Source organism: Drosophila grimshawi, unplaced genomic scaffold, assembly GCF_018153295.1.
Source record: "Drosophila grimshawi isolate 15287-2541.00 unplaced genomic scaffold, ASM1815329v1 contig_848, whole genome shotgun sequence".
Classification (NCBI taxonomy): domain Eukaryota; kingdom Metazoa; phylum Arthropoda; class Insecta; order Diptera; family Drosophilidae; genus Drosophila; species Drosophila grimshawi.
In genome coordinates this window covers 19,841,686-19,862,507 of record NW_025063692.1, presented here as the reverse complement: position 1 = coordinate 19,862,507, position 20,822 = coordinate 19,841,686, and the positions used below count along the sequence as shown (strand labels likewise).

Sequence of the window (20,822 nt, the reverse complement as noted above, 5' to 3'; positions counted from 1 at the left end):
TGGATTGAGGTCTTCAAGCGTAAGCACAGACACGCTATGATGTTTGGGGTTCCGATGCGGTATCTTCGGGACAAATAATATCAGTTCCGGTATTTGGCCTTTAACCAAATTTTGAATTTAGGTTCTGAATCCGATTCCGATTCTGAATTAAAACCGGTAGACATGCGGTTTCAATTCCGATTCTGATTCTGGTTTAACACCCTGCTCTTAAATGAAGCATCGCCAGCTAAAAACAAGTTAATAATGTGTTTCCTGCTATCCGTCGTGATGAGCTCATAGACACTAAATACAGCGACTTTGCATTGGTTCCACTTAATTGGGTTCGACTGCAATTTGGCTCTAATGCATCACTTATAGAACGCCGCGAAGATCGCCCGCCGAAATTGGCTAACAGAGATAAATCAATTTGGCATGGCTTACATTTTACACTCGGCGTGGTGTCTGAGCCATATTGCTGCAATAGAGCCGCCCAACAGTTGCAGCTCTATTACGGAATTTGCAGCGAGTCACTTTTTGTGCCAATTGATTGATCACCGACCATTCAGAGTTGCCGAACGAATCGATGGCACAAAGACCGTATTTTGATTTAATGCCGCCCATGAAAATTGGCAAGTTTCCAACAAAAGCATACCAGCTAAAAGTCAACAGGTTCAAATGCATGAATTTCTGTTGTCTATTTGTTTGGCTGCTCAGCGCTTGTGGCCGGATCAAGTGGGGGAGGGGACACCAATCAACGATCTTTGCTACCAGTTTTCATGACTGCTTCTTATGCTATATCTCAGCTATCGCATACCCTAAAAAAAATTGCGAAAAAAAAACAGGCGAAGCTAATGTTATAAACATCATTTTATAACACTAAACAGCATTTGAGTCTTCAAGAAGTTCACTCTAAAAACTTGATGAACTGCATGGTATTTGTTACTAGAGCACACTCGTTCTAGATATATGGGTAAGCATTTCTGTGGTACAGATCAATCCAAGCTTTAAGCATTGTTTGAAAACCGTGTCGTTGGCTTGCATAACCAATATTAAAGTGCATTGATTTTTTGACAGACGGACCGATTGGCTGCTGACCCGATTGGCGAAAAGTGCCCAACACGAACGGTTGGACAACTGCAGTTGGGCTTGGGCTTTTTCACGGTAGCCGGCGACACGTGTGCAGCCGCGTAGACGCGAAACCTAATTGGTTATGGGCCCAAGAGTTAACTGAGTAGGGTAATGGTTGCCATAAAGTATGCGCCGCTAGTCAATTGCTTTGCCCCCAAAAAGTTGTTACATAAAAATGGCGAGCCAATAAATCGATGCTCACGATGTGGTGCGACAGCGACAGCAACTGTGGCTTTGGCTGTGGCTGTGGCAGGGCCTGAAACTGTTGGATTGTGTCAGAATCAGCCGAATGCCAAAAGAATCTCAAGTCTGGGCCGTTGAGACGGCTGCGTCAGGTGTGCAGGCGCCTGGAACTTAGCAGTCTGTTGGAAGTGGGTCGGGAGGGGCTGGTAGGAGGCGTTACCAACAATGGACGGCCACAAAGCGTACGAAATTGAAAGTTGGCATAATGAGGGCCAAACCAACTGAGCCGAGATCGCAACGAGTCGGACTGCCTCTAAGCAGATTTGGCAATTACAACTGATTACACGACAGCGACGCCGACAGCAGCAACGGCGTTGACGTCAACGTCGACGATGGTAACTGCATCTGCAGCGACGACCGGTGCGACAACGGCTAGAATCTTAGATGCGCAGCACACGCTGCCTGTATAAATAGCTGAGAGTGCACCCAGTTCAAAATTAGTTAGTGCATAGCAGCAGCAACAGCAACAGCAGCAGCAACAGCAACAGCAGCAACAACAGCAACAACAGCAAGACAAAGATGCAATCGATCCGTCGCCTGGTTCTGTTCGGCCTTCTGGCGGCACTGAGCGTATGCGCCTTTGCCAAGCCGCATGGATGGAGTGGTGGCGGTGGTGGTGGCTCCTCCGGTTGGTCAGGTGGTGGCGGTGGCGGTGGCGGCTGGAAAAGCGGTGGTGGTGGCGGCTGGTCATCGGGTGGCAGTTCCTCTGCTTGGCCCGGCAAGATAAGCATCAGTTCTTGGCCTTCTAGCGGCGGCGGTGGTTGGTCTTCAGGCGGCGGCGGTGGTGGTTGGCCCAGCGGCGGTGGCGGCGGTGGTGGCTGGAAATTGAGCTCTGGCGGCGGCGGCGGTGGTTGGTCTAGCGCATTGTCTGGCCTCTCCAGCTGGAAATCTCAAGCACTGTCTGGTCTGAGCAGCGGCTGGAGGTCAGGCGGTGGTGGAGGTGGCTGGAAGTCAGGAGGAGGAGGTGGAGGTGGATGGAAGAGTGGCGGCGGCGGTGGAGGTGGATGGAAGAGTGGCGGCGGCGGTGGAGGTGGCTGGAAGAGCGGCGGTGGTGGAGGTGGCTGGAAGAGCGGCGGAGGCGGCGGCGGTTGGTCTTCCGGCGGTTCGAGTGGCGCCTGGAGCTGGTAAAACCTTGTTGAAAACGGACCATTGAGGCGACATTTAAAAGGATCTGCACCTGTACATAACAACAAAAAAAGAACTATCTTTAATGCTTTAAAAATACATTTTTTTTGTTTTTTTTTTTAATTTGCTAATAAACATTTACGAAAATGTAAATAAAACAGTGTACATTTGTGGGGATCAGCAATCCTAGGAACGGTCCTAGAAATCTCAAAGAAAGCTACTACAGCTGAATTGTTCAAACTTAGGCAATCGTAAACCTTGAACCACAATGTCAAGGCTGCCAACTTCCCAATCAAATCAAGTTAATGTGGGCAATCAAATCAAGTAAATATTCGCAGCCCGAACTGAAATCATCGGACGGACAGAGGGACGGACGGACAGACAGACGTAGCTATATCCACTCGTCCGTTGATCTTGATCAAGAATATATTTACTTGTGGGAGATGCTTCCTTCTGCCTGGTACAAAAAATTGCACAAAACCATTATAATCATTTCACCCATTTTCAATGTATTCAGCTTATCAAAGTATAGAAATGCCAGCTGTGGCACAATTATGGCTAGAAATAATTTTCGCTTATCAGTTTGATCACAATCTCTTATTATGTTCTTATTTATGTGAGAACACAGTATTTTAATTTGCAAATTTAGCTCTCTACACGGAATGTAAGCAAATTTAGCTTGTCTATGAGAACGTAGCTTGAGTTAACTTGAGTTATTTGAGAGCTTAAGTTTTTCATCGTCTTCAGGCTAACTACAAAAATGAGTCATAGCTTGAACACAACGAACAAAAACCTTAAGCACTTGCGATAAAATTATTAGAGAAGATGTTTCGAGGCTACGGTTGCTTCAATTCATATCTTATGACATATTTCAATGCAATATAGAATCGAGTGATTTGTCTTTAAGAAGCTGCTGTATTTAAGACTGCAAATAAATTATTCTTAAATACCTCGTTCTGCAGTTGAATTCATAAAAATCTATTTTTAATGGAGAAACACTAGTGCTGACGAGTATTTAACGAAGAGTTATTAAAAGTATAGACAACACATGATCATATTTAGCAAAATAAACGTATTTTTATTAGTAAAATTATACAGTAGAGGAAAAGAAAAGACTTGAGAAACTTTGAGAGAAACTAGTAATGTTAGCAAAAAAAAAAATGGTGCAGCACTTGTGGGAGATGCCTCTAGTTCTATGTTTATGCCGTTGAATACATTTCAACCGGAGGAGCAGCCGGAGTATTTATGTTTCGCATCGTCTTGCAGCTTACGTTGTGTGTGGCTTAGATGGGAGGCTTACCAGCCACCTCCACCGTGTTTGCCACCGCCATGCTTGCCACCGCCACCGCCGCCACCACCATAGCCTCCGCCTCCGCCTCCGCCGCCATGCTTGCCACCGCCGCCGTTGCTGCCTTGCCAGGAAGCGGAGCTTCCGCGATTACCGGCCAAGGATCTGCCGCCACCACCACCGTATCCACCGCCGCCGCCGCCACCCTTTTGCCAGCCGCCTCCGCCACCACCTCCGCCGCCGCCGCCGCCGCCCTTCTGCCAGCCTCCATGGCCGCCTCCCTTACCGCCTCCAGCACCGCCGCCATGTCCACCACCACCACCATATCCACCGCCGCCGCCGCCGCCATATCCGCCGCCACTACCACCGCCTAGCAATCCAGCCGAGGCAATGGCGAACATGAAAACGCACAGGAAGGCAACGAGGAAAGCGTAGCGCATGTTGAACTGTAGATTCCTTTGATTACTCAATGAACTCCTGCTAAACTGTTGACTGTTGACTGTTGACGTTTAATTGTTGACGCAGTTAAAACCTTAGCTCCACTGATGCCATTACCAGGCGCAGCGTTGCGCTTTTATAGCGGTTGCCTAACAGTCGCCATAGACACACTCCAGCTGAGTCATGGTGCTCCCAAACACCAAATCGATTAGGCATGCAACTGAAGCAACTAAAAGCAATGTGCATTCTGAGCGGGGGCAACGCCGTTCCCAGTAGCGCTCCCCCAAAAGTCTACGTAGAACGCAGAGAGAATTGGCTGAATTGGCAGAGGTGTGCAACACACGCGCGGAGCATACGCAACGTTTATGCTGGGAATATCGCGCATACGCCATCGAATCCGCCAACAAAGTTCTAAGCACTTGTAAACTTGTAAACTGCTGAGCCATAGCGATGTCATTAATTACAAGTATTTTGCAGCAACACTTTTTTTCAAGCGCCTCACAATTTGTCTGACTGTTTACAATTTAATTTCTGTAATTTTTCATATATATATTTTTTCCCCCTTTTGCATAATTAATTTGATTCGTTTTTGTTTTTTCGGTATTTGCATGCAATGCTAGTGCTAGTTAAATGTGTGTGGTTCACGACTCAAACACACTAGTTCAATGTCAATTGTTGTGCAAACCCAAACACACAAACACAAACACAAACAATAATAAAAACGCAATGGCGCAAAAGCCAAACGCAAAAAACTAAAAACTCAAAACTCAAAACTCACAACCAAACAAATGAGTTGTGTGCTCAAGTGAATTACTTACCATACATTGCCTCAACGTGTCCAATTGCTGGTGTCGCTGTCAGTGTGGTTGCATTGAATGCGTGCTGCATTGCTGAATCGCTGCAGCGTGGCAGCCCCCAAAATCAACAAATAACCCCACAGCCAAGTCCACAAGACGACCTCAACCGAACAAGCAAGAACTATGCTGCACACTGGGCGCAAATCTTTCGTCTTATACCAAATTATAAAACTACATACCCAGCTAAAGCCGTATCGGAAAACTGCTTTTTAAGTAAGGCAACTTCGGCATTTGCAATAAAATGCATTAAGAAAGTGTCACGTACTTTTGAAGATCGTTTCGCAATTACTCTATTCTGGCAATTTAGACTTGAAAACACATCACGCAAGATTTTAAAAAGCTGATTGAATTTGATTTTATTTAATGAAAGACAACTAATTTGGCATTTAAATTGATCAAGTGGTTGGCGCATCTGGTGCCACTGTGCCACTTCAAAGCAGTTTGAGATGATGAGCCACGAACACTCCACGAGCTTTGTGAATGTACAAAGTAATAGCAATAATTACATCGTTAATTTAGCATTTTAATTGTTATGGGCCATAACTCAAACATGCATTAATGTGAATTTCGAGATCAACGAGAATACAAAGCAGCGTCAAGTTCGGCCAAGTGCTGCCCCCATCATTCTCTTCCCCTATATTTGTTCTCTGTGTCGATCTGGTTTTAGTTCCCAGCTAGACAAAGATGCAATCAATGCTGCAGCTAGAAATGCAGATGAAGATAGAGACGTCGCTGGAAGGGGTACAAATTCAAGACGTTTCATCTATGTTTATAGTTGCACTCAGTTGTTTTTAATTGCACTCGACTATGAAATGAAAAATGGCAAACTGATCGTGGCTAAAAAATGCTCGTCAATCATCTGGCAGCAATTCGGCGATGCATTCAAACAGAAATCGTGCGATTCGTTGCTTAAGTTACGATTTGCAATTTATATTTGTTTAAAAAGATTACAAGAAAAAAAAAAACGCTCTTATATACATATGTAATATAAACTCAAAGATCAATAATCAATTGCGAATAATGTGTTTAAAACGTGGAGTTCCATTTAGATCCTGATTACCAGGCGCTGCTGCCCCAGCCATTGTTGCCACCAGACCAGCCGCTGCTGCCGAGGCTCTGGCCAGACCAGCCACCGCCGTTACTCCAGCCACTGCCGCCATCGCTCCAGCCACCGCCATTGCTCCAGCCACCGCCATTGTTCCAGCCGCCGCCACCGCCCCCATTGCTCCAACCGCCATTGTTCCAGCCGCTGCTGCCGCCATTGTTCCAGCCGCCCCCGCCACCACCAATTTTGATAACCTTAATAATCTTGGGCTGGGAGGACCAGCCACTGTTCCAGCCTCCGCCGCCGCTGCTGCCCCAAGGATTCGAGCTCCAGCCATTGCCGCCGCTCCAACCGCTGCTGCGTATGAGTCCCGCCGAGCCGCAGGCAATCAGAGCGCTGAGTATTATAAACAGTTTCATCCTGCTAAACTTGTTGGCTGTGGAGGTTGTTGAGGTCCTGGCTGTTGTGTTATTGCTGTGCGTTTTGAAGAACGGCAATTGAATGATCTGAAATCGTACGCAGCATTCGCTATTTATCTCAATTTGAATACCTACGGAGAGGCCAAGTGGCTCATCAAGCCAAGAACCCGATAAATAAATCGCACTCTCAGCAAGTGGGGGTTGCCCTGGCCTGGTCTTGGTCAGCTGATAAACAAACCAGCTGCGCATATACTGAAAGAGGAACGAGGTAATTACAGTTTGTTAAACCACTTTGAGCGTCCGATTCTTGACCAGGGTCAACTACTTTACAACACTTTACGACCGACCGCGTCATTGGCAAAAGTGCCAGTAGCAACAGATCATCGCAAGCCTCGTGCCCCATGGGGCCAGTTTATGTTGCCAAATTGTATTTAACTCACATAGTTGATGGATCATTTCCTCGCCTCGCTGCAGACTGCTGTTCATTTTAATGGATGGCGGAAACCACGAACCACGAACCACGAACACATTTGGCCGATAAAGCTTAATCCCCAATAGGCAGACAGCAGAAGCCTGCAACGGGTGACTCATTTGTCAAGCTGACAGCTTGGCCAGGTGAGAGGACCGTCAACTGCAGCCAAACAGCTACTGCACAGTAACCATTAAGTCGACGCGAACGCGTTTCAAATTCACGTCTCAGCCGCTAGTAAGCATATAACAACTTAACTTTTTATATATCAGCCTTGTTATTGTTTAGGTACCTACATATGTAAAATAAGTATACTTAATTATACGCTAATGAAAAATAATACATATAAAAATAGTTGGTCTTTGTTAAGAAACTAAGATCAATAATGCCAACCTTTCAGCAATTGTTTCTTAAGTTGGCGTGAAAAAGATTTGCTTTTGCTTTAAGTTGGCTGAGAAGGTTCTGCTTGCTAAGATTAGTGTTCACCTGGTTACTGGACGGTTAACGTACTTCTTTTTAATGCTGTGCATATCTTCGAACTCAGATTATCGATTCTAAAGAAACTGTAATTTTGAAAAACGTTTAAAGTTCTTCTATATATCTGGGCAACTTTCTTAGGCGCAATTCAGTATTGAATACAATATATTGCAGTGAAAAAAAAGAACTTTTACAAATACTTAGCTGTATTTTAATTAACACAACACATTAAGAAAGTGTTGTTTCATCATCAAATTGATGAATAAGAAATTAAGTTTGCTAACTCTTGAGTATTAAATGAGAACTTTGATTTGTAGTATGACACGCCTCATCGAATTCATCGAAAGGGAATGTAGATAATAGTAATAATAATTGATTCATTTGATAAAAAAAAGGGGCATTTCAAGTGCAAATAACTCGTTGTTGAGAAAATGCTTTTGACCAGGATATGTCTTGTGTGGCGCACAAGGTATTCCAACATTCTCTCAGCTCATTGTTGTTGGCCTTGCCCATTCAATAAATAATTATTCGTAGCAGATCACAACTGATGGGCTTCACTGTGGTCTGCTGCCTAGATGCTTATTGAAATCTGTGTGGTTGCCACAAGTTGTCAGTAAATTATTTTTCTACTCATGCGGTTTATTTTTTAATATTTGTTGCATAAGTATAGTAAACCAAAATTAATTGAATTGTCAAAGCTTAACATGCAAATTTTATTTAAAGACTTATGGACCAAGAACAGGTCATGCGAACAACCGAGTAACAGGTAAAGGCAAGACGAACTGTCTTAGGCTATCTTAGGCACTCTGAAGACAACATACATACTTTTACAGACCGGAGTCAACCTGTCGACGTCTATATTTAAATATAAATTGCTATAAAAACAATATGATATACAAGTCCGATGTTGACGATTTTCTGTCCAAATGCTGTGAGTATAATAACACGCAAACTTATTGATATTGATATCCTTATATATTTGGTAAGAATATGCAAGAACTCAACTTTCGACCGATTGTAGAGCTATGTAAGATACTGATCAAGAATATATATATACTTCTTCATCTTCTTCAATGCGTTACAAGCCTAAAGAGAAAAAAATGCAGTAATAATGCAGTGGTAAAATGAGTGCTTACTAATTTAATATAATTGTGTGTATGTATGTGAATTTATATTTGGATTAAGCATGTCGATACGTAATAACTTCCAATCGGATAATCGGATTGCTATTGGGTTTCGAAACATCCATCGCCATGTATTATATCATCTTAAGCATTAGTTTGTAAGTAATGTAAATTTGATATTACAATCCAACTCCAATTTGAAGTGCATTGGACAAAAAAAATAAAATGATGCCTCTGTTTCCTTTAGCAGAGTCCGCAATTAGCGAGCCGTGGTGCACGTACTCCAGATGACTGCTTGCCATAGGGCTTGTTGGCATTGACTTCGAGGAAGTAGCTGCCCTTAAGGGTGTGCGGCACGGCCCAGCCCATGGGAAATTGCTGGCCAGGACAAAGGCCATCGCGCAGCTTCGTCAGCGAACCGCAACGTGTGGCCATAAAGTTGCGCTCGTTGCCTGGATATATTGTCTCCGCGAAGTATTCCCAGGCGCGAGAGTGTGCACACGGCACCGTCAGGCAGCCAGGTTTCAAGGGATCAGTACCGCCCGGATAAAAGTCCACATCGCCCATAGGATCTCGTTTTCCAAGCACACCCGGATTGCTGTGTATCACATCAACGAAGAGTGCATCTCCGCGTTGCAAGCCCGACAGAACTTCGCCCTCGTTGAAGCACGGCTTGGCCGGATCAAGCCCGGTGATGCGTGGTACTGTTTTCCCGCTATACATCTGCAGATAGCGACCAGCCGCACCCACAATATGCGCTCCAAGACTATGACCGATTAAATGTATTTTTTCAACACTGACCACATCCAACAACTTCACCAGCCCCCGTGCAATGCTCTCGCCAAGGTCATCCGTGTTGAAAGCTGACCACGTGTACAGGGTATCCACGTATTTGGCAGCATCCACAGCCTGCAACCAAAATCCAAATTTGATTATGTATACATGACTGGTGGAAAAGAACTATAATAAGGTTTTTATGTATTTGGATTCTTACAATACCCGCCCAGCTGCCTATCAGTATGTTTGTATGAGCGCAACTATCAACGATGCCCTTGAAGCTAGAGACTTGGAATCAAACTTGGAATATATATTCTTACATGTTTGCGTCACAAAAAAGTGTTGAGATTGGGTTGCCACGACAGCAGATGCTGCAGTCATAGCATTTGTATGGTATCTCAAGCCTTTCATTCATTATTTTCATTTTGGATTTTAAGTTATAATTCTGGTCCCTGTTGACAAAATTTACAATTGCTGGCAACCTTTTCCAAATGTCGAACCTTTGGAAGCTTTCAGTTGGTCTTGCACTTGTATAAGAGTATTTTGCAGTCGGTTAGGCCTGACTGAATCTTGCTCAGCTGTTTTAAATAATATATAAGTGCAAAAGTCAAAAGCACTCATTGATATTGATTTATTTTTGTAATGGCACGACCCTGATAAGTAACTGATAAGAATGTAAGCGCTTAACTCTAATGCATCAATTAAAAGCCATTAGATGCACAGTGGCAACATTAAGCTTATGGAAAACTTTCAAAATTAAAACTATTAAAGAAAACTTTTATAGTTTATGAATTTACTTTCTTCTTATAGAATTCAGAAAGTCATTTTTCACTTTTACGATAGTCTGATGAAATCATATCCAAAAATGAGATGCAAGTCAGTTGGGCGCGTGATGAAAATGTGAATGTAAATGTGAATATGAGTATTCACTTGGAATGAGCAGAGAATTTCGGTGACGTAAAAATAATCCACAAACGACGTGAGCTGCGTGAATACAGACAGAAAAAACATCGGATTCAGTTCAGAGTATGCCAAGATTGTTATGCACATATTTCCGTGTCTTGTGTTTCATTCTGCTCGAAGCATGTTAAGAATTATGTGATTCATTAATGTTATGTAAAACTACGCCTCTTTTAAATACTCTACGTTCCACAAAGAAATAAGAGTATACTGGTTTTATGTTTACTCTGTTTGCCTGTTATTGAATATGAATTGTGATCAGCATCATCAGCAAAGTCGCTTTAAGCATGCCCCTCGAATGCGACTAGAGTATTCTCACTTGTCTTATAAATATACATATACATATATATAAATATGTCCCTGTACCCGAAACTGTATTTGTGTGTACAGAGTATGAGGCAGTCACGAACTTTTCACATTCAAATAATTACTTATTTGTACAAACTCACCACAAAATTAACATCTCCGCGACAATTGTAGGCCTTGGCAAATTCCTCAATAGTATCCGTATCATTGATGGTGGTCGTCCAGCCGGTAGCAAGTATGACAACATTTTTATTTTTATCAAATTGTGGACTGTGCCACATAGTTTCAGCTTGAAGCAGTGGAAAATCAGTTTTGCCGCAGTGGGTACGCAACTGAAAATTCATCTGTTTAATGTCCGGTGTGAATTTTGACCTGATCTTGTTTGAACTTAGCGCCTGCGAGCCTGGAGATAAACGTGCAAGCGATATAAGGAAGTAGGTTGTCATAGATTTAATTTTACGTATGCTTTTAGATACTCACACAGATAGTTGATGGAGCTAGAGACATACTCAAGGGGATAGCCGGCTATAAGATTCTTGCTTCCCTCGAGCAGGCCCTGCGGCGTTGGCAATAGCTTTGGACTGATGATGCTGGAACCCACATTCGTAATAGTACCAAACACATCGGGCACCGTATATTCAATGCCGTGGGTCACGGTTGCAAGCAGCAACAGGTAAAACAGGCAACAGTTCCTGGGATTGAACTGATGAGTTTGGCAACGGCTTCCCATTCTGGACGACAGTCGCGAGCGCAGTGAATGCCGAAAATGATTTATAAATGTATTTATAGTAGGAGACCCGTCAGCACCTTATAAGCACATACTACACGGAGGGAGTGAGTGCAAATAATGCCGTACGACTAATCGACACTACGACAATATCGACAATTAAAACTGTTACCATATACAGATGCGGTAAAAATAATATTAATACTACGAGAATCTTGCCCATTTTATCAGAGAGAATTCGCCGTATTTAGAATGTGTTAATGTGTTCAGTTCGGATAATTGGCCACTATGTACAACAAATTTGGATTCGTCGATTGTTTTTTGATTTTTAATTAAAAATGTCTTCTTTTTTTTTTGGTGAAAACCACAATATGTGTTGTTTAACAAAATAGAATGTTGCATCCGATTGATGTTTTTTAATGAGCGTTATACACATGCATTCAGATTGGGCATTTTGTCAAGCAGCTATTATATTATTTTGACCGCAGCTGTAAGAATATTTGATGCACAACACAACAATCAGATAAAGTGCACTTGTTTCTTAATTAGATTCTACGATATCATCCAAACACACACTCACTTCGCCTTCGTTTATTATTAGTTTCAGCGGCGTTTCCTAATCTCAAGTTGTGCAAATGTTCTCCTCGTGTGATCTGCACCTTATTTGTATACAAAACGAATTAAATCTGAATTCGAATCTGAATAGGAATCGGAATCGAATCAAATCAAATCGGGAAAAGAAAATGAAAACCGAAACAAAAACAAAAACAAAAACAATATAAACGAAACGAAACGAAACTTTGCGAATTGTTCGTACTACACTATAAATTAGATTGGACTACCCTTCTCCGATTCTAAAAACTACTGAATCTATTCTCACTTTGTTGTCATATGAGCTTCAATTGTTGAGGATTGTATTATAAATTAAGCCATACTGTTCAAGTGAAAATCTTTATATAAGAAAGCACTGATTACGAATTAGAACTCATTCCTGGAAATATCCAGTTCCCTACACATTTCTCAGTGTATACGCTTTAATAATCGATGCGGACATATGAAATGTTTGCTGACTACGACAGTTTCATATTAATAGGTGTATTTCGCATCAATTATTATTATGCTGCAGACGTACAATATCCGCCTCATTTGGAGTGGCCCGAACACAGACGTCACAAAGAACTATATACAAGTTGACATCAGCGATCGCACAAAATCATCAAGCAGATCACGACCTACAGTTTATTCGGATTTTGAACAAAGATAACATGCAAAAGATCGAGTTCTACATATTTCATTATTCTGACATACACATGAAGTGAAGAAAATAAAATGAATTCATCTGTAATTAGGCTTTATTTCGAATCGAAGGGTATTCAATTTTTCATTTCAGTTTTAGATTAACACATTAAACAGTTGAATACTATGGAAACTCCCATCGTTAACTAAACCAAATCGGAAAATGTATATATAATTTATGAAATGACTTGGCAGATTGTATCTGATCTGTTACCTGTATCTTAAATAGTTTCTGTTTGTTTTTGTGCCTGGAAATGATCCAGTAATTTCTCTAAACGTTGGGTGGAAATTCAATAGATCGAGGGAATGACAAAACTCAGTTGTTGTTTTATTTGAATAATTATACTTGTGTACATGTGCGCATTATACATACTCGTATATCAAACATACATTTTTTAACCATTCTATTAAATTTACCAGCTTATACATGAGACCATATGTATTCTTAACATAATTCTAAGTAAGCAAAGGTTATAACCAGTAAAAGTTTTATGACGGTCAGACGGCCATCTGCTTAGGTAATTAACCAATTTGTTTTCTGAAGGCCAACCTTAATGACTGTAGACAATCGGGCGATTAGTATGAAAATTAAATAGATGGAGCATTACTTAGAAATGCATTTAGAATACCGCTTGTCATAAATATTGCTATTTATTGCTGTTTTCTGCAGCATACCTATTTAAAACAACAACAAAAAAAACACACCCAGGCAATATGAATTGCCTGTCCGCTTGCCCAACACTCAGCCACCAGTTCGTTCCCTGCTCAGCCAGTGCACCATTGTTGCAACTCGATGTCTGTAGGTACTCCCGACTTGTTAAAAAATACAACAACAAAAAATAAACAGGCAACAGAAAAGTTAAGTATTTGCGTTAGGAAATGCTGCCAACAAAATGCGAATTAATAACAAAGTAGCTTGTTGCTGTTGTTGTTGATGTTGCTGTTGCTGTGCTTGTGGGTGTGCGCACAGCAATCACCAGAAACACACAAAACCAACAACAACAACAACAACTTATTACATTGGTAATTTGTGTGCGCAAAAGTTTTGTAGGCCGCCCCACTGCCCCGCTTGACTAACTGATATTGCTGTTGTTGTTGCTGCTGCTGTTATTATCGATGTTGTTGCTATTGTTGTTGTGGCGACTATTTGTTGCCGTTGCTACCGTTGGCACGCTACAAGCAACAGCCACTGGCAAAGCACTAACAGTGGTAAGTGCTTGCTTGTGGCCAAAGAGCCGAAAACTTGTAACAGGCAACGTGTCAAAAGATTTGACGAATAAAAGTGCAAGCTAATTACATATTACACTTACACTGCAATTACTTGTATTCGCAATCGCAATCTCTTATTCCTTCATTTACACAATTTAAAATGTATTGTGTATTTTGTATAATATTCAATTATTGTTAATTGCCATTGCTCTGACCTAATTTGATTGATACTGATATATTCAGCAGTAAATGCTGAGACTATTTAATAATATTAAAGATATTTATAGTTCATATGGATTTGGTATTTGGTTATTTATTCACTTTGAACTCATTTTTAATTTTAATTTTTAAGCATTTATTGATGAAAGTTTTTAGAGATTTTATTAATATGTTTGTAATCAAAATCAAACGTTTAATCGACGTTTATATGCATCACAGCTGATAAGAACTTAATGTGAAGTATAATTACAAATATTTATTTCAAAATGCAGTAAGAGGCATTATTTGTTAATAAGCTTGCTTCAATATTCAATTCAAATATTTTAGCAACTCCTTCAAAAATAGAACGAAATCTATTTCAAATGGGATTAATAATACCTGCGATACAAACCAAAAAAACAAAAAAAACATAGTATTATTAACCGAATTTATGAATCTCTCAGTGCACTCAAATTTGGAGTCATTTTCTTCGCAATTGCAAACTGTTTGGCAGTCACACTAAATATTGTCTATAGAGATATGTATCAGTTTGTGTGCACGTAAATATGTATGTGTTTACCATTTGTGTTATTGTGGCTTCTGCAATCTGTGAGATACATGCATGCGCGCATTGTTGGCATTGCCACGAAGTTAAATTGGATGTGCTGCAAACATAAATGTGTCTATCTGTCTATCTGTCTATGGCTATGCATTTTGGTCGCTCTGCTAACGCTTTTAATTGTCTGGCAACAGCCGCTGTTGTTGCCGCTGCTCGAATGCGTTTCGTATGCGCTACTTGCACAATCGAGTAAATACAACAACAACAAAAATACCCTTACTTTCTTCATGTGCCTGTATGTACTGTAGTTTGGGGGTGGGGGGGCCCATGCAACAACAAGAGCATAAGTCAAGCAACCCTCGTCTCTGGGTGGCCTTGGCCACCTCGCTCTTAGCCATCCGTTTCCGTTTTGTTGATCCACGCAATTAACAGCCACTTGGCGTATGGCTGCGAGGTGGTGCGAGGTGGTGCGAGATGGTGCGAGATGGTGCCCGTGGTTGTTGCTGCTTCCGTATCGATATCGTCTTGACAAAATCAGCATAGCCAAGAGCTAATAATATACGGCATTCGATTATGCAACCTTTTTCGCCTGCATAGAACTGGGGCCAGTCGCAAATATTACGTATACGCACGTTGCAACAACAGCTACTGCTGCTGCTACTGCTGCTGCTGCTGCTGCTACTGCTGCTGCTGCTGCTGCGGTGGCGTTGACGATGGTGTCGGCGCCTCTCATAATTGCGACTATTCAATGGTCTGCCGACTAGCTTGGTTCAATTCGGTTCGGCTCAATCGCTGGCCGTCTGGGTGAGCTGGCCGAGCTGGCCAAGCTAGCCGCGCTCGCGTATACGTAATATACACAATAAGTGCACAAAATTATCAGCTGCAGCAAAGCGACCGCCTCGTCGTCGTGGTCGTCGTCGTCGTCGTCGTCGTTGTTGTCGGCAGATGTCCATTGCAACATGGATGGCCCAGCCAAGCTAAACAAAAGCGCTGCTAAATTTTGTTGCTGTTGTTGTTGCGACTGGAAAATGCAGGAAAATGTGTGCCAAAAGCCAGCGTATAAATGCCAGCACTCTTGCCGAAAAGAAAATAGTCGACTTGCACCATTTCTACGCATCGGTAGCTAACCACATACAGTCCACAAATCCGCAGTCAACATGTTCAACTGGCGTTTCAAACTGATCCTGTTGCTGGCCCAGACGTTGAGCATCAATGCGGGCTATATTGGTGGTGGTGAGCTAGCAGCTGGCATCCACTCACCTGGCCTGCTGGGCAGCTATGCGGGCGCTCTAAGCGGCGGCCAGGCACTTGCCAAACTGGATCTGGGTGGCAGCGATGCATATGCGGATGAGCATGTGGATCATGAGGAGCTAGGCGCACTGAATGACCACATTAGTGAGCACAGTGGAACACTCGGTGACCACCTTAGTGAGCACAGTTTTCCGTCAGACTATGGCAGCAGCGATGCGGGCGTGGAGTATGCCGAGGCCAGTGAACATCATGAGCACTACGAGTCGGAGCCGAAACTGGAGCTAGATCTGGAGGAGCACCATGGTGAGCAGCCTGTGCCAGGCATTGATCATGGCAAGGGTGCCTTCAGCTACAGCACGCTCTACGAGTTCAAGGATAGAGAGGAGCACGAGCAGCACCAACTGGAGCATCAGCAGCAGGAGGAGCACATCTCGCATCAGCTGGAGCTGGAGCATCAGCATAATGTTCTCGAGCACCAGCTGGATTTTCATTAAGACTGTGATCGCCGTTAATACTAGCAAAATTTTTTTTTTATACCCAAGTATATACATATATATATTTTTTTTTCTGCAATAAATTTACTAACTTAATCTCTTCAAATGACAGTGTTTTGTCCACTCCTAGAAAAATTCGATCTGATATTTAATAAAGTTCTTGAAGGATATAACGGAAGCAAAGAAACGGATAGTAAACAACTTAATTATTTATATATTTTTTTACTTAAATGCGCCAAAGCTTATACTGAAAACTCCTCACATGCGTCCAAGTCTGTTGCTGTGAGCGGTGCTTTCTAGTGGCCATGGGACTTTACATTGTTTGTGTTGCGTTCCTGGAAGTCCAGATTATCGCTGATCGTCAACCGCGGCTGATGTGCAGCAGGCACTGGCAACAGCCCATCCAGTGCATAGATGTGCGGGAGGATTGGGTGGTATGAGCTGCTACTGGTGCTACTGCTCTCGGCTAACGGCAACAGCAGTAATTGTGTTTTGTCATCGGGTGCCAGCTGCAGCACGGCAGAGCTGATGTATATCACCGGACCGTAATCTGTGGGCATGTATAACACGAAACATCAATTAGGATTCCGGATTTTGCTGTTGACGCATACGCACCGTTGCCGACGCGCTTGGCATCGTCTCTATTCCGTTGTTGTGGTTGCTGCAGCGACTTCTGGTGTGGCAAAGCCTCACCAGCCACCAACACAAGCAGTAAAAGCATGTGCATCAAGTAGCCGTCACATATGTGCATTGTGCATCCATTGACAATAGACAAAGTGGCAACTGGCAGCGGAAGGCACTCAAATGTTATTTATATGTTGGCTCAGCGGATGTCTCGCGTCTTGGCTGAACGCCCATTGGGGCTCCCTCTGTTGACATCTGATGTCTGCACTTGCCACCACCAATAGAACCCGTAACACTTCACTGACTACCTAACTAGCTAGCTTGAGAATTCTAGATAAGATAAACTTACAACTGGCTGCGTTTTAAGCGTGCTGTAATTGGGGATTCGGGTTGCAGTAGGGGAAGCGTATACGACTAAATGATGACCTGTAGACAAATTTGAGTGATCCAGAGTGACTGACGGATAATCAAAGCATTTCTAAAACCCAGATCTTGCTTGTTTTCACAGTTTTGATTAGGATTATTTAAAGTTGATTTGATTAAGATTAAATGAATGTTACTTGAACAGAAGAACTATTGGAGCTATATGCTATCAGGGTGCAATCCTATGCAGTAAGTCATTCCATGTAGAACTTTCGATATTGTATTAAGAGAAATCAAAAAGTTTCCCATGATTTATGTTTGAGTGGCATCAGGCACAGCACGCAATTGTCTTATCCAGATCCACGTCATCCATCCATCGTTGGCATGGATTCGTTAGCATTTGCGCTTGATCACAGTTAGCAGTTAGGTGATAACTTTTCTCAAATGCTTGTAGACTTTAGCATATATACAGTGTAGAACACAACGAACCGAGTCAATAGCCCAAAGACTGAAAATACGAAAAACCTAACCAAAAAAATAAACAAGGTAAAAAACAGCAAATTTTGGGAAACAACGGGAACGATACAAAGTTTTGATGATACTCATAACCATTTAAGGTCAATATAATTTACGCCTGTTTGGGAATATTACACAATAAGATGACATTTTATTTTCGGTAACAGGGTATATACACAGCAATAGATTTTAGATCATAGGTGCGAATACAGGGAAAAAATATCAATTAGCGCGAAAAGTATTCGATAATGTGTTTAGAACTATACAAAAAAAAAAAAAAAGTAATAGTAATAATAATTATATAAACAGTTGGAGTTGCCTGGGGTCACAAGGGGGCGGTAAAGGACTGGCTGGCTTGGACTGGCTTAGCAGCCAGCGGCCAGTTTCTCCCAGATGCCACCACTCTTCCAGCCGCCACCGTTGTTGCTGTAGCTGCTGCCGCCAGCATTGTTCCAGCCAGCGTTGTTCCAGCCAGCGTTGTTGTAGCTGCCACCACCATTGCTCCAGCTGGGTGGGCCATAAACGGGACTGGGCACATGGTTCACACCGCTGCTGTCCGCATCAACAATGACCTTGATGGTCTTCACATACTGCTGCACAGGCCGCACCGGCTGTGGTGCTGGCACCGAGTATGAAACGGGAATGGGCGCTGGCTGTGGTGCTGGCACAGAGTAGCTAATTGGCACCGGAGCTGGTTGTGGCGCGGGCACTGAGTACGTAATTGGCGCTGGTTGCACGCGCACCACCGGCTGTGGCGCGGGCACTGAGTATGTTACCGGTACGGGCTGTGGTGCAGGCACCGAATACCTAACTGGCGCTGGTGCCGAGTATGTAATGGGTGCTGGTGCTGGGGCAGAATATGTAATGGGTGCTGGTGCTGGGGCAGAGTAGCTCACAGCTGGCACTGCCTGGACGGGTGCCGAAACGCCGCTTGAGTAGCTGCCGGAGTTGGCATAGCTGCTGCTATAGCCGCCACCATAACCACCGCCATAACCACCGCCATAGCCGCCACCATAACCACCACTGGACCGCGCATAGCTTTGAGGCTGCTCCACCACTTTGATGACCTTGATTACCTGCTCACTGCCGCCGCCATAGCCACCGCCATAGCCACCGCCATAACCACCGCCATAGCCACCGCCATAACCACCACCATTATAACCACCGCCATAGCTGCCGCCTCCGTAGTTGTTGTACACTGGTCGGCTGGACTGCGTGTAGTAGCCCTGGTTATATCCACCCGAGTAACCGCCGCTGCCATAGCCGCCGCCATAGCCGCCGCCATTATAACCACCGCCATAGCTGCCGCCGCCGCCGCCACCACCGCCGGTAATGGCCTTGAGTAGAGCCAGCTTGGCGCCCAGGAAGGCCTGGGCGGGTGCACCGAGCGCCAATAGCGCAACAACAATGCAAACGAATAGCTTCATCTCACTGGAAAATGCGTGTCGCTGTGCTGGAGGGGATGAATGCGTCTGCTGCTTGGTCTGGACACAACTCAACTGATGTCCACAGATGGCGATACGCACAAATTTATAGGCCAACCGCCAGCAGCCGGCGTCGCGACTATGTCGCAGTCCCTTACCTCGCTCCCGAGTGCGCGTGTGCGTGTGTCTCTGTGTGTGTAGTTCTAATAATACAAATCTTATATTTCACACTGGACCCGATCGACGAAAGCGTCGGCAGCAACAGCAGCCATTGCTGCCAAAGCAGCAGCAGCAACAGCAGCGACACTTTGGAGCTCATCAAGGTGTTTGCTTAATTCATAAATAGTTACTTACGGGCCACACCAAAACGCCAAAAACTAAGGCGCGTCCACAGGTAACTGGCTACCCATCCAAGTAACCCCCCTGCTATCTACATATTAATATGTATGTGTATTTAGCTGGCTATCCATCTATCCAGCTATCTGTCTCTCAGCCCGTCTGTCTGCCTGTCTGTCTGTCTGTCAACTCAACTCAACTACTTAACCATAAACTGAAGTATTTTCTCACCTCTCTAAGCAAATAAGTTTGGTTTGCCGTCAACCGTCAACCGTCAAACCGATTCGCAAGAAGCGCAGGTAATTCCCAAAATGCTGTTACACGAAGAGAAATGGGGGGGCACCAAAATCTGAATAGATTTCTATAACATAAATTAAGTATGTATCTATATATTTAACTTAACTACTATAAATGTATATTTATATTTTAAACTTAAATTGCATTGGCAATAAATTTGAAACTAAAACTTGCTGCATTATTTTTTCCCGAAGACTCAGAGATCTGACAAAACTATAACTATATGGAAAGATATAGCGTCAGAGTCAGAATACTAAATGCAATTGATAATTATGAGCATTCAGAATATATTCGATTTCAGTGTATTGCGCTTGATTAGCAGTGAATATTGATAATTTTTAATTAATGCCAGATATGTATGCTGTCAAGCTCTTAAATAAATGCTTCAAACTTGTAGGTGCCATGTCCCTATATTTCTCCACAGAAACGAAATAAAATTCAACTTTTTCTGCAAACTATTTATACCCTATTTGCACAGAAGGCATTACACTTTCGTCGTCTACTGTGCAATCTCAGGACTAAATTGCGTACCAACTTTGAACCGGTTCAGCTTATTCCATAGGAACAATCGGCTGGTCTTTTAAATTGATAATGAAATTTCAAGCAAGGTCTGCAAGTGTATGCGATCTTCGATGTGGGTAAGATAGCGGTTCTTGCAGGTATATTTGTTTTTATTTTTGCAATACATTATACAACTCATTGTCATATAAAAGCAGTAAAAATTACACTCAAATTTCGCACTTGATTGGATTGCTTCCAATATAAATATGTATGTACAGTTTTGCGCAGTGCACATAGTTTCATAAATGCGTATATATATATTTACCGACATACACATTATATACACTTTTACATAGCAGTGTTGTTATGTGCTCATTGTATATATGTACATA

At 43.0% G+C, this 20,822-nt stretch overlaps 7 protein-coding genes across 7 annotated transcripts; 2 read left to right on the top strand and 5 right to left on the bottom strand.

Annotated features, from left to right (window-relative positions):
* Positions 1–1,869: 1,869 nt before the first annotated feature.
* LOC122322844 (glycine-rich protein DC9.1-like) lies at positions 1,870–2,503 on the top strand. The gene is made up of 2 exons (XM_043216222.1): positions 1,870–2,137; positions 2,265–2,503. Exons 1-2 carry the CDS (start codon positions 1,870–1,872, stop codon positions 2,501–2,503), a joined length of 507 nt encoding a protein of 168 aa, XP_043072157.1.
* Positions 2,504–3,532: 1,029 nt separating this feature from the next.
* Positions 3,533–4,307, bottom strand: LOC6565516 (ctenidin-1). Its single transcript, XM_001991393.3, has one exon. It carries the CDS (start codon positions 4,201–4,203, stop codon positions 3,772–3,774), a length of 432 nt encoding a protein of 143 aa, XP_001991429.1. The 5' UTR covers positions 4,204–4,307; the 3' UTR covers positions 3,533–3,771.
* Positions 4,308–6,025: 1,718 nt separating this feature from the next.
* On the bottom strand, positions 6,026–6,595 carry LOC6565517 (abscisic acid and environmental stress-inducible protein). Its single transcript, XM_032738265.2, has one exon. It carries the CDS (start codon positions 6,520–6,522, stop codon positions 6,115–6,117), a length of 408 nt encoding a protein of 135 aa, XP_032594156.1. The 5' UTR covers positions 6,523–6,595; the 3' UTR covers positions 6,026–6,114.
* Positions 6,596–8,607: 2,012 nt separating this feature from the next.
* On the bottom strand, positions 8,608–12,253 carry LOC6565518 (vitellogenin-1). The gene is made up of 4 exons (XM_001991395.3): positions 11,943–12,253; positions 11,116–11,366; positions 10,779–11,038; positions 8,608–9,501 (listed from the first exon to the last, which is right to left on the bottom strand). The coding sequence occupies exons 2-4, from the start codon at positions 11,363–11,365 to the stop codon at positions 8,836–8,838; spliced, it is 1,176 nt and encodes a 391-aa protein (XP_001991431.1). The 5' UTR covers position 11,366; positions 11,943–12,253; the 3' UTR covers positions 8,608–8,835.
* Positions 12,254–15,781: 3,528 nt separating this feature from the next.
* Positions 15,782–16,369, top strand: LOC6565519. The gene has a single exon (XM_001991396.1). The coding sequence runs from the start codon at positions 15,782–15,784 to the stop codon at positions 16,367–16,369; it is 588 nt and encodes a 195-aa protein (XP_001991432.1).
* A 238-nt stretch (positions 16,370–16,607) lies between these two features.
* On the bottom strand, positions 16,608–17,163 carry LOC6565520. Its single transcript, XM_001991397.2, has 2 exons — positions 16,985–17,163; positions 16,608–16,919 (listed from the first exon to the last, which is right to left on the bottom strand). Exons 1-2 carry the CDS (start codon positions 17,118–17,120, stop codon positions 16,666–16,668), a joined length of 390 nt encoding a protein of 129 aa, XP_001991433.1. The 5' UTR covers positions 17,121–17,163; the 3' UTR covers positions 16,608–16,665.
* An 840-nt stretch (positions 17,164–18,003) lies between these two features.
* LOC6565173 (prisilkin-39) lies at positions 18,004–19,359 on the bottom strand. The gene has a single exon (XM_001991398.3). It carries the CDS (start codon positions 19,297–19,299, stop codon positions 18,238–18,240), a length of 1,062 nt encoding a protein of 353 aa, XP_001991434.1. The 5' UTR covers positions 19,300–19,359; the 3' UTR covers positions 18,004–18,237.
* Positions 19,360–20,822: the final 1,463 nt, after the last annotated feature.